General features: G+C 40.8%; 1 protein-coding gene across 1 annotated transcript; it reads right to left on the bottom strand.

Annotated features, from left to right (window-relative positions):
* Nucleotides 1-15,682, bottom strand: GLDN (gliomedin). Its single transcript, XM_062501518.1, has 10 exons — nt 15,428-15,682; nt 11,725-11,776; nt 9,505-9,522; nt 8,685-8,792; nt 8,326-8,472; nt 7,563-7,688; nt 4,817-4,897; nt 4,609-4,734; nt 3,753-3,903; nt 1-460 (listed from the first exon to the last, which is right to left on the bottom strand). The coding sequence occupies exons 1-10, from the start codon at nt 15,458-15,460 to the stop codon at nt 1-3; spliced, it is 1,302 nt and encodes a 433-aa protein (XP_062357502.1). The 5' UTR covers nt 15,461-15,682.
* Nucleotides 15,683-16,471: the final 789 nt, after the last annotated feature.

Genomic DNA, 16,471 nt, shown 5'->3' with positions numbered 1-16,471 from the left:
TCATCTGCCAAAATGGACTGGGTATACCATTAAGCCCCCATTCTCCCACGTGTACAAATTCTTGTCTCGCAGACTGTATGAAAGCATAGCAAGTACAGACTGTGAAGACCGTAACTCAAACCTTGCATCAATCTGCTTCCCTTTCAGCAAATCAAAAGCAAAACTTACTGTCAAGTCCTTAGTGTCAGTAACATACAGAATGCCACATGCTATGAACGCGTTACCAGCCTTGGACTTAGGATAGGTGGTATTGATGTGCCGAATGACTGAGAACGTTTCTTCATTGATGTGTGCTACCATTATATTTTCATCAGTGCTTGAGGCATATATTATCCAAAGACCCTTCTCATCCACTGCTATGTTGAAATACGTCTTGGAGTTAGAGAAGAGGTAGTTCCGGCCGTGGTATAAGGCATTTTCCATCAGCAGGGTGCCCAGCGAGGCTTTATCGAGCCCCAGTCTGAAACGAGATACAGCAAGGATTCAGGAGGGTGACCAGAGCTCATCTCCACTCACACGGGGTGGTGAATCACTGATAGAGGTGTTGTTGGAAATACTTCAAGGACCATTCTGATGTCTTTTAAGATTAAGTTCTCAAAGAACTTTCCAAAAGACCAGGAGGAAATCACAAAGTAATAACCAATCTGAATGGTGCACAAGATTTGCTTTGGTAGGTTTCACTTTATTTAGTCTATGAGCTTTACTATCACTAGGATGAAAGAAGCAACTCAAAGGAATGGGTATGAAAAAGAATTGGATACCAGGTGAAGGCCCAAAATTGGGAAATGGAATCCATACAAAAGTTTGCTTTGGACTAGGGTGGGAGCTAAAGGGGGAAAATGTGACTGACTCAAAGCAGCAGGAATTCTGGGCAGCTTCACCTAGTCTTAAGAGTTCCTCCAATGAAAACAGTTCAGATAATGTGGTGATTTACTCAAGTAGGCATCAAAGGAATGAACAAATCTTCTTTTAGAGAGCCAAAATTGTGACCTTACGCTGGCTTCAATGGGACACCCTGAATACTTCCATCTCTGATGGATAAAATTATTTTTATTCCTTGAAATTCCTTAATAGGTCGATAATCTGAGGGCAGGGGCACTGAGCAGCTAATCATATTCCTTTACTGTTTTAGGAATCAGCTCCTCCTGAGCCACGTGTGCTGTCAGCATTTAATCACCCAATAACACTGGGCTTCAACAAGTGTGGCTTTATCTTTTTAAATAATGCCCTCTGTAAATAAGCACATTTCAGTATCTGACTTCTTTCTCACTGTATAGCTCCATGCTTCAAATAGAGGAAGGAAAAATACTACTCAATAAAGGAATCTGCTAGACTTGCAAGTCTTTTTTTTTTTTCTGAAAAGACAGGCTTAATCACAGGAACAGTTTAGACCCAGGAACATACAATACTGGAAGAATATTTTTTCTGTTTAAGCAGCATTGATAGCATGTATTGGAAAAATCATTCTAAGTCAGGAATAACTAACTTAGATAGTTCCCCTCAGCTTTTGTAAAATTCACATCTGCGGCAACTCCATATTCCAGCAGAGCGTATGTGCAATAAAAAAATAAACAGTTAAAGGCTGGAAGAGATTTGGGAAATATATGTGTCAACCCTGTAAATCTTGTTAATTGCTTCACATCTGTAAATAACCTCCTGCAAGGGCTAGAAGGACAGTCCTTAACAGGACCTATTTGCTCAGAAATGCAGATTTTTTTTTCAGGATTTTTTTCTATGAAAAGCCAACAAGATAGAAAGCATCTCAAGATTCATTAGAAATACACAAATTCTGCAGCACACTACACCCTATCTTTTCCTGTTATATGTGAAAATCCTGAAGGGAGCAAAAAAGTTACGTTTCATTCCCAGTCAGGGACAGTCCAGCCTGGAATTCCAAATGGTTCCAAATTCTTCAATCTTCTGACATCTTGGGGTACATGACAAGATCTAGTGCAATAGTTTAATCAACCACCAGAACTCAAGCAACAACACTTTTCTGATCACTAATATCAACGAGTCAATCAAAAATAACAGAGACAGTAAAGCATGTTATGAAACAAAGTAAAAAAAATATAACTATCACAGTGTTAGGGGTCTGACCATGGTGAGAGAAGCTGCCCAGGGTCAGACAAACCTAGTTTTATCAGCTTTTAAATATGATGAGAAACTCATTTTGAATGTTTTCATTTCAACCTTTGCAGAATGGACTAACCAGATCCTCACCTACACTTTCCATTAAAAAATACAACACCACCAAAGAGTTTTTATAGAGCCCAAATTCAAGGACTTCACTGCCACTAAATCCATAGTGCCTCATTCTGTCTGTGCTGAAGGCAGGTAATCTCAGAGTTCAGAACAGAACAGAAAGGCCATTTCTCAGCAGCTCCTTGAGAAAATTTGAAAATTCCACAAATAGTTTGTGTTCGTCTGTACATGAAGGTATTTCCCAATTAATGGTATGCAAGCAAAGGTGAGGAATCTCTGCCCTATCACTCTGTATTGCTTACAGTGATGGTCTTTTACAGACAACTGGAGAAAAAGTCTGAAAATGTTTAAAGGAGGCTGCCAAAAAGTGAGCTTGTGCTTGGCAGAATAAATATTATAGAATCCTTGCAGCTTGCTCACATTCCTTGGCATCCACATGAATATAGGAAGGCGGCACTCACACCTGCTTGGGAGGGAGCAGACATCAAAGTATAGTGAATGTTCTTGGCTCAGACATCAGAGTCGTGTAAGAACTTGAAAGCACAAGCAATCTTTCAGTTGCCCTTGGACTGACTTTGGCTCTTCCCACAAGGTGAGATTTTTGGGGTTGATTTGTGTTGTCTCTGTCCTCAGTAGAAACTGAAACAAGAGATGTAATTCCCAGCTCTGGTTCGGGGAGATATATCAGGAAAGTAGCTGAAACATCTTAGTATGAGGAAATTGAACACTGGAGCCACTCCTCCCCAGAGGAATGTGCAATTCTCCAGGTCGCCCTGTCCTCAGCAGGTGTCTCAGTGCATCCCTCTGTGCCAGCAGCATTCCCTGCTGCTGCCAGCCACAGCAGAGCACAGCAAGGGCTCTGCAAAGCCAAGTTTGATGAGTGGGCCGTGGTCACAAAACCACTCACCTACACCTGCCACACTGTAGCTGAACCACTTCTGACTCAGATACAGGTAGATGCACAGCTTATTCTTCTAAATCTAATCTTTTCTTCTGGTACCCAAATCCCTTAGTCGGTTCTCATTTCATTCTTGTGATTACAAACACAGCAAAAAGCCCAAGTTGAAGAACACCCACAGCAATGTAATGTTTGATAAAACCTGTTGAATCCCAGGGTAGCCAAGAGGAGAGTTTGTTGTCCTCTCTGCACGTGACATTTTGTTTATCCTGGGGACCTATTGCTCTGTGACACGGTAACTGCAGAGGTGAACCCCTGAGACACAGGGCTGAACAATGCCGAGGAACTGTCACAGCAGAGTAGTGGTCCTGAGCTACTCTCCCAATTTTCCTCTTCCCACACCCTCTGCGCACACAAAAGGGAAGGCTGGTGACCCTGTATTCTGTTACAGATTGGGAAGAATGAGTTGTTCTCTTCTGGAAAGAGCTCTGAACCAGCCTCCATTCTTCCTATTTAGGTAAGACAAAAAAGAAACACAAAATGCTACAAGGAGAATTGTCTGCTTTTCTGAGGTTCAGCTCTGGCACTCAAATCCCTTGCTCCTCCCTTCACAGCTTCACTGATCTTCGGCCAACTATGTTTTACTTACTTCAGAATGACATTGGTTCCTCCCTTCTGATAGTAGAGATGATTGTTTTGTACTGCATGACCACATCCATAGAAGAATCCTGTGATGTTAATGATCCTGTAGCTGTCATTCAGCAAGGCATTGGAATTTTCATATTCTCTTATATAGTTTCCTAAACAAAGGGGAAATGTTGAAAAAAAGGGCTATGATTTGGTTCATCTTCTTTTGAGATCTCTGTCCTGAAGTTCAGTCTCTACCGAAAGTCCATCTCAATCAACTATCTGACAAACAATTGTATTTGTATTTTCAATAGTGATTCTATGTGGAATGTGAAAAGGGAATCCAGAGACACATTAAAAAATTCTATGGAAAAGATGATTATGGCCCTGCTTCCCAGAGACCTAACGGGCCCTCATTCTGAACACAGTTGATATGTATGCAGAAATATTTCCTTTCCTCACTTAGGTCCTGGACATTTTCCTGCTCTAAATGTAGCTTATGCAGCATTTGACTCATTTTCATGCCTAGCTACGTGACAAGGCAAAACTCCAAGCTATAATTTAGGGAATTAAAGCCATAGGACATGCACTCTTGGAAAAAAAGGATGAAAAAAAGCCACAAACAATAGCCATTTAAACTTGGATTTGGTAAAAGAAACACCAAACATCCAGCTAGTTTCAAAATCTGACATTGATTCTGAAAATGTCTAAAGATACAACAACTGCCTACAACCATATGTATAGTCAAGTATTAAACAGGTAATATGGAAAAAGATGTGGTAAAAACTCATCATTCTTACAAGTTTAGGTTGAAGGGATTAAGGAAGCAATGTCAGGATAACAATGGATTTTTGGTCAGTGACTACTACTAAAAATACCTGAAAAATGCATGGTGAGCCAAATCCTTTCATCACTTATGTTTGCAGGTTCCTTCATCCAAGTTCCAAATGTTTGCTGTACACTGACAAAGTGAACAGGACTTCCTACAGACGTTATGACACATTCTAGTGGGAGAAAAGCACATGTCCATGATCTGTGACACCAAGAGAGAAAGTAGCACTTGAGTCACACTTTGTAGCAGATTACCAGCTTTTTTTGAAGGACCTGGGGTTCTATCTTCCACCTTTCCATCGAGGGTATCATCATTAGGTATAGCACATGTCTCACCTAGGGTGGAGGGAGAAAGAGAAAAATTACACATTTTACCCTATTTGACATGACAGATGGGCACATCAGTGACTCCTCTAAAATAAAGGAATGGCAACTGTGATTTTGCTTCATCTGGAAAAAAAAATGCTTAGGTTGGTGTGGTTAAAAACTGAGACAAGAAAACACTTGCTCTCACTTCTGCCAAGGAAATGAAGTGTTCAGGCTGACAGTCATATTTGAGGAGTAACTAATTAAATCAACAGATTTAGTTCCTTAGCTGTGAATTTCTGAGTAGTCACTTAGGAAGAGAGAGTTGCCCTTTTCATGAGATAACTTCAGACAGCTGAGGTAGCTGGAAAATGGCTGATTTAGTAATAAGTTGAAAAGCATTTTATTGGGAAGGAGTAGTTGTTAAACTCAAAACCTTCATGCACAAATCCCCACAGAGCAGCAGAGAGGGTGGATCCTGTAGGTAACACAGAAGGTTTTGCTCCTGCTGTTAATGCCCAAGACAGCAATAAAGCATGCACTGAGTGTATAATGCATGAGGTTGACATCCATGCCACTAAAGAAGCAGGATGAAATAGGGAATATGACACACTATATTATTTACACACGTAGAAATGGTTCACACTAGAATCAAACACCTGGAAATATTTTCCCACACCGCAACAATTTAAGGAGTAACTGGCTTCTCTTAGCATTCACTGTTAAAACAATGCCTGCATTAAATTATTTATGGACCCTTTTCCTTAAATTCAGGTATCTCTTCTGCCCTTAAAACAATGTGACACATTTCAGTTTGCTTAAAAGGAATAACCACAGAGGACAGTTCTCAGCTTTTTGCTGGTTTCATTGTAGCTTTGTTTTCTAATTCCATTCTTAACTTTTATCTCCACCATTTTGCACGGCTTGACACACAGGCTGCAAATTTTTTTAGATTTGCATTTTCCTTGTTGCCTTCCAATATATTTCTAGGATTTACAGGTCTGGTTAGAAGTAGGAAAAAAAGTATAAAGTAATGCTGAAAGGGTACCATGACATTCAGGAAAGAAAGGACAGATAATACTGCATTGTTGTTTTCTCCTTTAGGTCATATCCTCATTTTTTCATGCAGAAGAAATCTACTCCAAGATGGAACAAGAACAATATGTGTTTCTCCCATCATTATCCAGGGCATTTGGTGAGATGACACTGAAAATTTGCAAGTGTTCACAGTGTATCTCCAAGTAAGGCACAAACAATCCACCCAGCCATGGTAAACTAAATGCCTACAGCTAGAATTTACCATTTACCAATCCCTCGAGATCCCCTTCCAGTTTCTGATCCCAAAATGCTTCCAGAATATTTCAGAAAACAAAATCACTCAGCAGACATTATAAATTGCAACACACATGTTGATTTTTCTTGGATTGAGTCTAATAGATGCAGCTGACTGAAGGAGCAGTTCCCTGTACAGCAGTTTATCTAAAACTATAGGAGAGCCAAGGGCCAGGTCAGTGTTTGTAGCAGAGCTGAGAGCACAATTTGCCTTTGAGAATATTTGCAATGCTTTTAGCTGCATGGATTAGAAAGCAATTACAATTAAAAAGAGAGTTTTCAATCAGAGATTCTTATGGGAAATTTTCAGTACTTTTTTCCCATCAAAAACCAAGATAAATATCTTGCTGATTCCTGTCATAAAATATTGTGGTTGAGTGTTAATGGAGTTTAAAAGCCATTAAAACTATTCATTTGGTCTGTTGGGGGAAGGTGGGAAGGATGGAGCAGAGATGTTTTGTTTCTTTCAGGCTTCACTAACAGTACCAGAGAGAAAAAATATACCTGCACTTCCAACTAATTATTCTCATCTCTTGAAGAAATTAAGTTTTACCAGATTCAAAATCTAATTTGAAAAAGCTAGGCTTGTATTCTTATACAATAAGTTAATTACAGTTGTAATTCAGCATATGTATTCTTTTTCTTTGAAAGTGAGATGAATATTTAATTACAAAATCTGGATTATTCATTGAATTTTGGTAGTAAGATCTCGTGGTTTGCTGAGTCTTAAAACAGAAAAGCTCATCGAGAAAGATCTCATGTTGCAGAGTTATTTGAGTGTAACTCCCATTTTCACACTGTGGTTTAAAATCCATCAGAGATCTTATCCTCCAAAGTATTTCAGTTTGTTTCAACAACTGAAAAGAGACCACCTGAGCAAATGACTCAATTACCTCTAACAACAGTTCATGCATTCCTGAATTTCAAATCGGATGAGATTTCTGCTCCAGCTCTCTCCTATCCATTGTGAGAAGGCTCTCTGGGCTCTGTTCTGACACTTCAAAGTCCAGAATCAGGGGTTTATATTTACACTTAAAATTGAAAATTCATTATTTAAAAGCCAAAAATTCCAACTTCATTTCTCTTACTTTCCAAATGTATCCCATCTAATAGAAAACACCATTTGTAGGTACTTTGTCTGAGCTTTATCAAAGCACAATTAAAAGACTAACATGAAGGTAACCTGCTGCCTTATTCAAACCTATATCAGCAAGGAACCTGAGCACATGTTCAGTTTTCAGATTATGCAGTTTTTGTGATGCCATCAAAACTAAACTCATGCTTACTGTTTTGTGAGCCTTGAAGCAATGGTTTAATCTTGAAGCTGTTCATAGTATGGAAAAGAGCACTGGAAAGCACTAACCTGTGCATTTGCTGCTGTAGATGTTCTCCAGAAGCTCTGCTTTGACTTTACCTTTACGTTTGCCTGGAGGCCCTGGGGGTCCAGGAGGTCCAGGGGGCCCAGGTGGTCCAGGCTCACCTTTTGCACCTGTGTACAAAGCACAGTGTCAGGACACAGCCCTTCCCCAGGCAGCAGGAAACCTGCAGAGATCTGTACGTGTCCACAGGACATCCACAGAACAGCCTCTCTCTTTCTTAAGAGGTTCCTGAGTACAGAATCAGGTGCAATAAACTCTCTGAAATGCTGTTTGTTAGAAGGTGAACCAGACAGAGCTTCACAAGGAGTAGGACTTCAATGCATTTTATCTATCTGGATTACAGGCCCATTAGAGAGTTACAGTTTCAGATGCTACACTGCTGTAATTTTACACAGCTTGTTTCACATGTTCCTGAGTGGAAACCTGCCCCTCATTTTCTAATAGAAAAATAAAACTACACTGAAGTAAAGAGCAGGAAAAAGTCAACTGTATGAAAGCATTCTGGAAAGGGTGAAATTCACATACACCTCAACCCAAAGGCCAAGCACAGAGGTTTTTGTGAAGACTTCCTTGCAAAGAGAACAGCCTCCTGAGCATAGCAATACTCAGACTTCCCTATGTATACAAACCATATTTATGCAGGTTAGTACTGCCCTTGCAGATCACATTCATGCTTCAGAAGCAGATTAGATCTCTCTCTGTCAAGTACACTGTTGCAAGAGAACTCCCAAGAGCACTTTTCCATACCTTCTAATATCACATCATTGTTTGCATCCCCCTTTTCTCCCTTGGCTCCTCTTGCACCTTTTCCTCCAGGCATACCATCCTTGCCAGGCAAACCCATTTCTCCTGGTTCTCCTTTCTGTCCTTGATCACCTTTTGGTCCTGGCAAACCTAGAAATAAAACCATTTCAAGATGGTTTTTAACCATTTCAAACCCGTGCTCAAGTATCAAGTGCTGCTCCAGTATTAAGCACCCTTTAATCTGTATTTTTACCACAAACTATATTCACTCTAGTTATATTTTTCACTTGTATTTAGCTGGATAGCTGTAATTTCTTTGGAGTTCAAAGCAGCATTGTAACCTAATATGAAGAAAACTGTACCTATTTTTCCTCTTTTTCCATTTATTCCTGGTTCTCCCTTTTGTCCTGGAGTTCCTGGGATTCCATCTGATCCATTGTAGCCAGGCAGTCCATCAAGCCCAGGAGGCCCTGATCAAAACAAACAGCATTAACTGAATTTTCACTGTTGAATGCAAGTTACCCTGAAATCTACTGTATTTACATGCATGTTTATATATATATATATATATATATATATATATATATATATTTAAGTCCCAGCAAAACGTAAGTCATACTTTTCTGATACAGATAATTACTCCAAGCAGACCCACAGGTTAAGCAGCACAGAAAAGAAACCAAGTAACCATTCATAATATAGCCTTGCAACCACGAGTGAGAACTGAGACAGAATTAAATAAGAAAGAAGGGAAAGTTATGGGGGAGGTGGGAGGGTGCAATCAGTAACAAATACTTTTTTTAAATATGGTTTTAATGTTAAATTATAATATCCATTATATAAAAATTAAAATATCTATTTTATTTGATATATTAATATATTAATGTTAATATATAAATTCATCTCTTCTTAAAACATCTATTTAAACGTTTAATTTGGTTTTGATCAAATGTTCTACTCCTTCCACTAGAAAATTAAAATGTCTAAAACCTCCCCTCTCTCAGAAGGGGCATGAACTGACATAAATACAAGCATTGTAGAGTCAGGCAGTCATTCAAGACTTAATCTAATTAGCAAAGGAAAACAATTTTGTGAAAGACACATTGCTGGATTTCAATATTTTGTACCAGCAGCCATTTCAATTACCCCCAAAATGTTACTGCAATTATCCAAGCATCTTACCTGGGGGTCCTGGGAGGCCTATAACAAGAGGAAAAGAAAAAAAAACAAAAAAAAAACAAAAAAAAAAAAACCAAACAAACAAACCAAAACAAAAGAAAAAAAACACAAGAAGGAAGAAATGGTGAGTTTAACCTAGCAAGAAAACAAAGCAATTCGAAACTGAACTGCTTAGGCTAGATCAGAACAGTAAAAGGGTAAGAAAATCCCTCAAATTTCAAAATGAACATTTATCTAACTGCTTTGTATTATAAATAATCTGAGCATTAGCAGTAACTCAGACTTACCAAAAGAGTATTTACATATGCATGTTTTGCTTTCTTCCAATTTCAGTTGGTAAAGATTTGGCAACAACCTCTGCAATGTAACCTCACCATCAGGGGCTTTGGTGCCTTCCTTCACAAAGCCATGGATGCGAGACACCTCACAGTCATATTTCCTTTATGTTAGTCTTCTCCAAAAAACCTGTTCTAGTGGAAGAATATTGGCTCTACAATACTGATGTATGTCACAATTGGAAGTACATATTAAAAATATATGCCACACTTCTCTGTGTTTTACAGATATTTCATTGCAGTTCAGGACTCAGACTATTTAAATAAGGAAAAAAAAAAAAAAGCTTGTCATTCCTATCAACAGTCAGGCTTTTCACATGTGATTGTTCCCCAGTCTGGACCAAGCTTCCCACAGAAACTGGTTGGTACATTTAGAAACGGGACTTGCTTCAGTCATTCAGCAACTTGTAATACAAAAAAATCTGTCTCACTCTCTTACATAGCTCAGATGTAGGGCCATAAAGAGAAGCAAACATAGCAAGCAAGAGTAAAAAAAAAGATTAAACATAACATGTTTGTGATTTATCACCCGTGATCCCCAATACACATTAAAAAAAAATTTAAATGTAAAACCACTTGGAGAATGCAAAGGTGACAGTTGCAATTAAAGAACCAAATTAACTCTGTGAACATTTTCATCCAGCCAAAGTACTGTCTTGCTTCAACCAAACTCTTTCCAACATTAAATAAAACAGTAATTACTAGATATCCCTAAAGATTACAATTTTCAGCATTAATTATGAAGCATTATAAATAAAGTGAAAACCATTTTACAATACCATTATAGAATTCATCCCTTTTAATCAGTACAGGCAGTAACATCAGTTAACAACGTTCTGCCAGTATTTCAGTAAATGGCTATTTCTTCCACACTATGTTACATCCATTAGTGCATTGAATTACTTCCTCAGCCCTGAAGCTGAGGCTCCTTGTACAAGCATAAGATACATAAGAAAGGTGCCTAAAAAGCAACAAATGTCATTGAGGCCTACAGCAGAGAAAGCCACTCTTTTAATGGTGTTAAGGGAGAAAAAGGTGCAAAAGGCACCAAACAACATGAATTCACAAGTCTGAAGCCCAAAAAGACCAAAAAGTTAGATAGTCTGTGGTTCAGCCCCTGTTGCAATCAGAACTGATGTACAACTTCAGAAATATTATTTAGCATCTGTGTGTACAATGGTAGTTCTCATTTATGTTTAATCAGTTGAGTCAAATGGACCTTATTGCAATTTGAAAATTCAAACCAGACAGCAAGTGAAGCATTTTCTTTAACTCATAAAAACTGGCTTCTTTCTAATCTTCTCATTTCCAAAAGGAGCACATCTCATTCTGTGACAGACCTTAAAGCTTTACTTGTAGCCCTTAAATTGGCTACTACCAGACACTTTTCACCAAACCCCTCAAAACTTTTCACACCTTCTCATGACTAAGCCATCAGCAGCTCCAGGTCCTCACTGGTGCCATGGGAGACATCCTGCAGCTGGGGAACACCAGTTCACTAAGTGCCACTGCTCCACTGCAGTTGTAACAATGGGAGCAAGTTTCCATCCCCTGCATGTTCCTCCCGTGTTAGGCATGAAGTATGATGTACACAAAAACATTATGACTGAACTTCAGCTGGTATTTTAAACACCCAAGTCTAAAAGATTTGCTTATGAAAATTGCATGAAAGAGAAATGGCTCCAAGTAGCATCAATTGAGCTCCTTAATTCCAGCATTTATATTAAGAGGTTGCAGATTAAGTCCCAAAGTGGTACATATTAATGTTCGTTAAAATTCTGATAAATGGCAGTTTTGTGACATAGTTATTGACCTCAGGTTCTTTGAAAACTCTGTTTCTGTGTTCCTGGAGGTAACATAGGTGTAATGCTTAAGGCCACAAACGTACCTGTTAAGCATATCCCTTTTGTGCTGTTACACAGATCCACCATCACTCGGACCTAATATTGCAAAGAAATTAAAGTTGAAAACAATGTATTTCATAGAAGTATCTGGTTCACTTTAGCTACAGAAATAATTCCAAAACCAAATAAGATACAACTGGCCCTCTGTGCTTATTAGAATAAGCTATTCAGAATACTTTAACACTGTGACTCCATCCATCTCTTTGGGCAGTGTTTCTCTCATAGGACTCTGTTCAATAGACCTCAGTTTAATCCTTACTGAAAATACGAATAAAATATTGGGCAGAAAACTCCATGTATCACTTAGCCATTAAATTTCATACATTACTGGAACACATGTGGTTGTCCATTGATGGACTCTATCAGTAGAAAGTATTAAAATCCAATTATCAGCCAATAAAAACTACATTCAATTTTATTTTAATTTTGATTTAAGTGATGAAAACCTTTCTAATGTAGCATATCCAGGGAGAAAGATGACCTGTGTTCCAAGTTAGCAATTTTTTCTCTTTGAATAACCAAGATGCGCAAATTTGAAATAGACCTTCATCCACTCAGTTCAAGCAAAAAGACATGATTTTATTAAACCAAGCTGGAAGACACATTCATAAAGATGCTTTTAATCTAGAGTATACTAAAAGTTATCAATAGAGTATATAGACTAAAATTTATCTTTACAAAACACACAGCGCTTGACTGGGCAAACATTCACATTACACGTTCTGCATAATGAGATTCAACACAGAAACATTTCACAACTCATCAAAACAAACAGCAGAAATAAAAATATTATGAACATGAACTCTGGAAGTCCCACAGCTCTCTATGGGAAAGCCTAATGTTTATACCCAGAAAATAAAGGGTCACTGTTTCAGAGCTGTGCAATGTGTGATAATTTATGAACCATTTACCCAGAGCTGCACATGTATTGATCTTTGTACAATTACTCTATTTACAATTAATGGAACACACCAGTTCCAAAAGATACAAGGAACAAGTGCAAGGTAATCTGAAAGGCAGACTGAAGTTTAATCCTAGCAAGGTTTTTTGCCTCTGTCAATCATTATTTTAAAAATTAATGCATCTTTATCTTCAAATGCCAAATCTAACAGACTCAAATAGAGGACAATTAGTTTGATGGAAAGTATCCTTTTGCTGCAAAACCAAACCATATTTGACAATGAGTTCCTGTTGAGTCTCATACATACTGAGCATGTACTGATTCCAGATTGTACTGAAACAGTACATTTAAAATTTTAGACTCAATTTAAATTAGCTGAGAAGTGCTAACTGGTTTTGAAAATCAGAATATGCTTGTTTTCTTTTCCCTCACACTCCTCAAAAACACTTGGCTCCTACCCTGTAATTTGTAAAATACAAAATGTCCATGTGCACTCTAATTCTAGCTGCATTTCAATTTAAATGGTTCTCTTGAGGTTGGTGAAGTGATTACAGCTTTCTTTGGGGCTCTCCAATTATCACAGCAGCACTACTTTTACCAGTCAGTGCAACTCAGGTGACAATTAAAAAACATGGCACTCAAGAAGTGCAAATAGCCCATGAGAGAACCTCCATCTTAGCTTTGAAAGATGAGCAGACCATTCACAGCCAGCATCATCACTAAGAAAAGCTACAGATAAAAATATCTTACTTAAATGCTAGAATCTTAGGGTTTTTTGGTGGAGAAATGGTGGGGGGGTAAAAAAAAAAGAGAACCTAAACTATGAAATATGACTCAGATAATTGGTAGCCACCATCTCTTGCACTGTCTTAATTCACACTTTGAATCTTACTGGCCTTTTACCCTCCCATTAGCCTTTCTGCAGCAGCCAATTTCCTATTTTTACTCTTACAAAATAAATATACATATATAAGAGGCCCTGAACAAAAAAATATACTCATGTTATTAGAGCTAACGTGATTTTTTCTGCCTGAGGTTATTTCAAAGACTCAGGAACAGTGGGCACAACAGAAGTGGCCTGAGCAGTGGGACACTGATAGCTGCAGTGGCCCTGCAGAAATGCCTCCCCTGCCAGAGAGAACCTGCTCAGGCCAAGCCTCTGTTCACACTCACATTCAGCAGGGGCCACCAGTGTAGCAGGAGTCTTCCCACCAACTCTGAGGAACTTTGTCTCACACTACAAAAGTAGCCAAGTCTTCAAATTATATTAGTGGGAGTTAGATTCAAAACACAGAAATGCATGAGTGGGAGGAGGGGGTGCTTGAATATTTTTCTAAGGATTTTTTTTCCCCTTGAGCAAGTGATTCTGCACACAGTTATACACTGTCCTGAGCAGTGGCCAGAATGAAAAATGTTTGATGGGTGTAAGAATAAAAAGGCATCAACCCTCCCCCCCCCAAGCAGCTCCCTGCAGGATACACAGATTGAAATGAAGCACATCACACACAGCAGGAAGCACAGTGGACATTGAGAGGCACAAGTGCACAGTCTGGCTGGTCAAGTACACACAGTGTGCTCAGTGCTATTTGGAGAGGGCAATAAAACTAATGCAATCCATACCTGGTACCTACTGACAGCAGGGTAGCACATTGAATGGCCACTGTCAAAATTATCCAGGCACTCACCTGCAACTAATGATCCCAGTCTGAGCACCTGGCAGTAAATGGCACTGACTGGCTTCAAGCCTGTCAGGAACAGAATCCTTTCCCCAATAATTTTATTTGTGGATCTTTTGGACTCAAAGAAGCAATTCATAACAGATAGAGCAAAACAAACTGCATCTACCAAATTCAGGGGTGACTTCCTAAAAGAAGTTATTTAAAAGACGTATTTGAGTACAAAACCACGTGATTTTATGGATTTTTAGTTTATGCAGAAGTCTTGTGCTGCAAAGTCTAAACTCAAAGCACAATGACTTAAAGGGCCTTGCTAAAAAAAAAATAAATTCTGAAATCCAGTCAAAGTCGTTATCAAGACTCCATGCTTTGAACACCTGTTCTTGACACTCTCATTAGCCCTAGTATTAATGGAAATGTTTTCACTGAATGCCTGAGTTGCATTCTGGTGCACCTAGACCTGGAATCCTTACTGGGACAGTTTCTACTAAGATTCCCCCAACAGTAATCTTTTTTTTTTTTTTTTTAATTTCCTCTAGCTCAAAACTCAAAAGCTTTTCAATCCATTCAAAATTTTTCAACTATACAACCTGTGTAATTTTTCAAGTATGCGACATTAGTCCCTACTGAGCAAGACCGTCTTTGCACCGTGCAAAAAAACCTGCGCCGTTCTGACAGAGAAAGAACATACAGCTCTTCTGATCCACTAAATACCATCTCAAATTAACACTTACTGGAAGAGCATTAACAGTTTCAGAGAGGTGTCAGGCGATGTCCGGTGCCTCGTGCTGAGATGCCGAACAGCACAAAACGCGCGGGGGTTCTGTTAGCGGTGTTAGTTTTTAAAAAGCGGGAACCTCGGAAACCGCGACGTTTCTTATCGCAACGAAGTTCTGGGGTTTCTCTAAACCCCGAGCTTCCCTCGGTTTGCGTAACCTCGCTCGTAAAGCCGGGCGCGGTGCCCCGCGGCTGCGACGCGCAGCGGGCGATGGATGGGCAGAGGCGGCGGGAGCGCGCACCGAGCGCCCCTCTCGCTCCGGGGCCGCAGCCGGGACAAGCCCCGGCTCTCCCGCCCCCCGGCCCGAGCGCAGCCCCGCGGCGGGGCCGTACCGGCACCATGGAGTAGGTGAGCATCAGCAGCATCTCGTCGCCGTCGGCGCGCGCGTGGCCGCGGGCGCGCTCCCCGCGGCGGCTGCGCCGGGAGCGAGCGGCGGGCGCGGGCGCGGGGGGCAGCCCCCGCACGGAGCCGTTCCCCGCCGCCTCCAGCTCCCGCAGCGCCGCGCCGAGCTCCCGCCACTGCGCCAGCAGGAACAGCGTGCCCGCGGCGCTGAGCGCCGACAGCAGCCCCACGGCGGCCAGCAGCGCCCGCCCGCCCGCCGCACCCATCGCCGAGCCGCGCCCGCTGCACCGCGCTTTTATCGCCCGCGGCCGGGGGAGGGCAGGGCCAGGGCACGGCAGGGCACGGCAGGGCACGGCTGGCTCGGCTGGGCACGACATGGCTGGCACGGCAGGGCACGGCTGGCTCGGCTGGGCACGACATGGCTGGCACGGCTGGGCACGACATGGCTGGCACGGCAGGGCACGGCAGGGCACGGCTGGCACGGCTGGCACGGCTGGGCACGACATGACTGGCTCGGCTGGGCACGATATGGCTGGCACGGCTGGCTCGGCTGGGCACCGTCCCGCAAACCCGGGCAGGACGGGGGAGTTCCCTGTCTCTTCCAGAGGCGGGTGCGCCCGGACCTGGCGTGCTTTTCAAACGAGTGACACGGCACATGGCCTTTTCCAGGTGTCAAGCAGCGAGACTGCATGATAAAAATCCCTCCGTTAGATAGATGCTGTCATCACACAGACCCGTGACACAGGTCCTGCTCGGGTCCTTCACCCTCTTAAGTCACATGTCATTCACTTATAAAAATTAACCATTTGCTTTAGACATTCAAGCGCAGACCTTTCCCAAATTACTACTGCTAAACCTTCTGTGATATAGGATATCTCTAACACAACAAATTTTGTCATCAGTTATTTCATAGCCAAGACAAGAAAAGGAATTACAGTATAGCAGAACCTGACCAAATAACAAGACTTCATGAAGAATGTGGAAGCTCTTGAACTCAGAACACTTTTTGAAAAAGTTATGTTTGAAGCTATTTC

Source organism: Cinclus cinclus, chromosome 13, assembly GCF_963662255.1.
Source record: "Cinclus cinclus chromosome 13, bCinCin1.1, whole genome shotgun sequence".
In the NCBI taxonomy this organism is placed as follows: Eukaryota; Metazoa; Chordata; class Aves; order Passeriformes; family Cinclidae; genus Cinclus; species Cinclus cinclus.
The sequence above is the reverse complement of the archived record's forward strand: the minus strand, read 5'-3'. Positions and strand labels throughout refer to the sequence as shown.

What these genes read in the sequence shown, in the direction of transcription:
- GLDN (XM_062501518.1), bottom strand. Translation starts at nt 15,460, where the DNA reads ATGCTGCTGATGCTCACCTACTCCATGGTGCCG. An exon ending in TCACCTACTCCATGGTGCCG is followed by an intron (nt 11,777 to 15,427) that starts GTACGGCCCCGC and finishes TTGCAATATTAG; the next exon opens with GTCCGAGTGATGGTGGATCT. An exon ending in AGGTCCTTCAAAAAAAGCTG is followed by an intron (nt 4,735 to 4,816) that starts GTAATCTGCTAC and finishes TTCTCCCACTAG; the next exon opens with AATGTGTCATAACGTCTGTA.